This window comes from Phaethon lepturus, unplaced genomic scaffold (genome assembly GCF_000687285.1).
Source record: "Phaethon lepturus isolate BGI_N335 unplaced genomic scaffold, ASM68728v1 scaffold46467, whole genome shotgun sequence".
Lineage (NCBI taxonomy): Eukaryota > Metazoa > Chordata > Aves > Phaethontiformes > Phaethontidae > Phaethon > Phaethon lepturus.
The window spans coordinates 14,084-14,351 of NW_010553456.1; the positions used below are offsets into that span (position 1 = coordinate 14,084).

General features: G+C 66.0%; 1 protein-coding gene across 1 annotated transcript in view; it reads right to left on the bottom strand.

The window, feature by feature from the left end:
• The window catches only part of APBA3 (amyloid beta (A4) precursor protein-binding, family A, member 3), a 5,705-nt gene that overhangs the window by 5,107 nt on the left and 330 nt on the right, over window positions 1–268 (bottom strand). The window contains exon 2 of the mRNA XM_010291541.1: window positions 23–261. Within this exon, the coding sequence (XP_010289843.1) occupies window positions 23–261 (239 nt within the window). The remainder of the gene's footprint in view (window positions 1–22; window positions 262–268) is intronic.

A 268-nucleotide genomic window follows, 5' to 3' on the forward strand; every position in this document is an offset into this window, starting at 1 on the left:
TCGCAGAGCCCCTCTCCATAACGCCAGCCACAGGAAGGTCCTTCCTCTGAGCTCTCCGGCCTCCCCAGCCCTTCATGCTTCTCCACAGCGTCCGGTTCCTCCCAAGCCTGCAGCATCTCCAGGTTGGTCTCAGCCAGGATGTCAGAGCGGGCCAAGGGCATCTCGGTGCTGGCCTCGGGCAGCCCACCCTCACAGCACAAGAGGCTCAGCAAGTCCTCCCGGTCGGCCTCAGCAAACAGCAGGCCGTGGCAGGGCCGGGAGCAGGCCG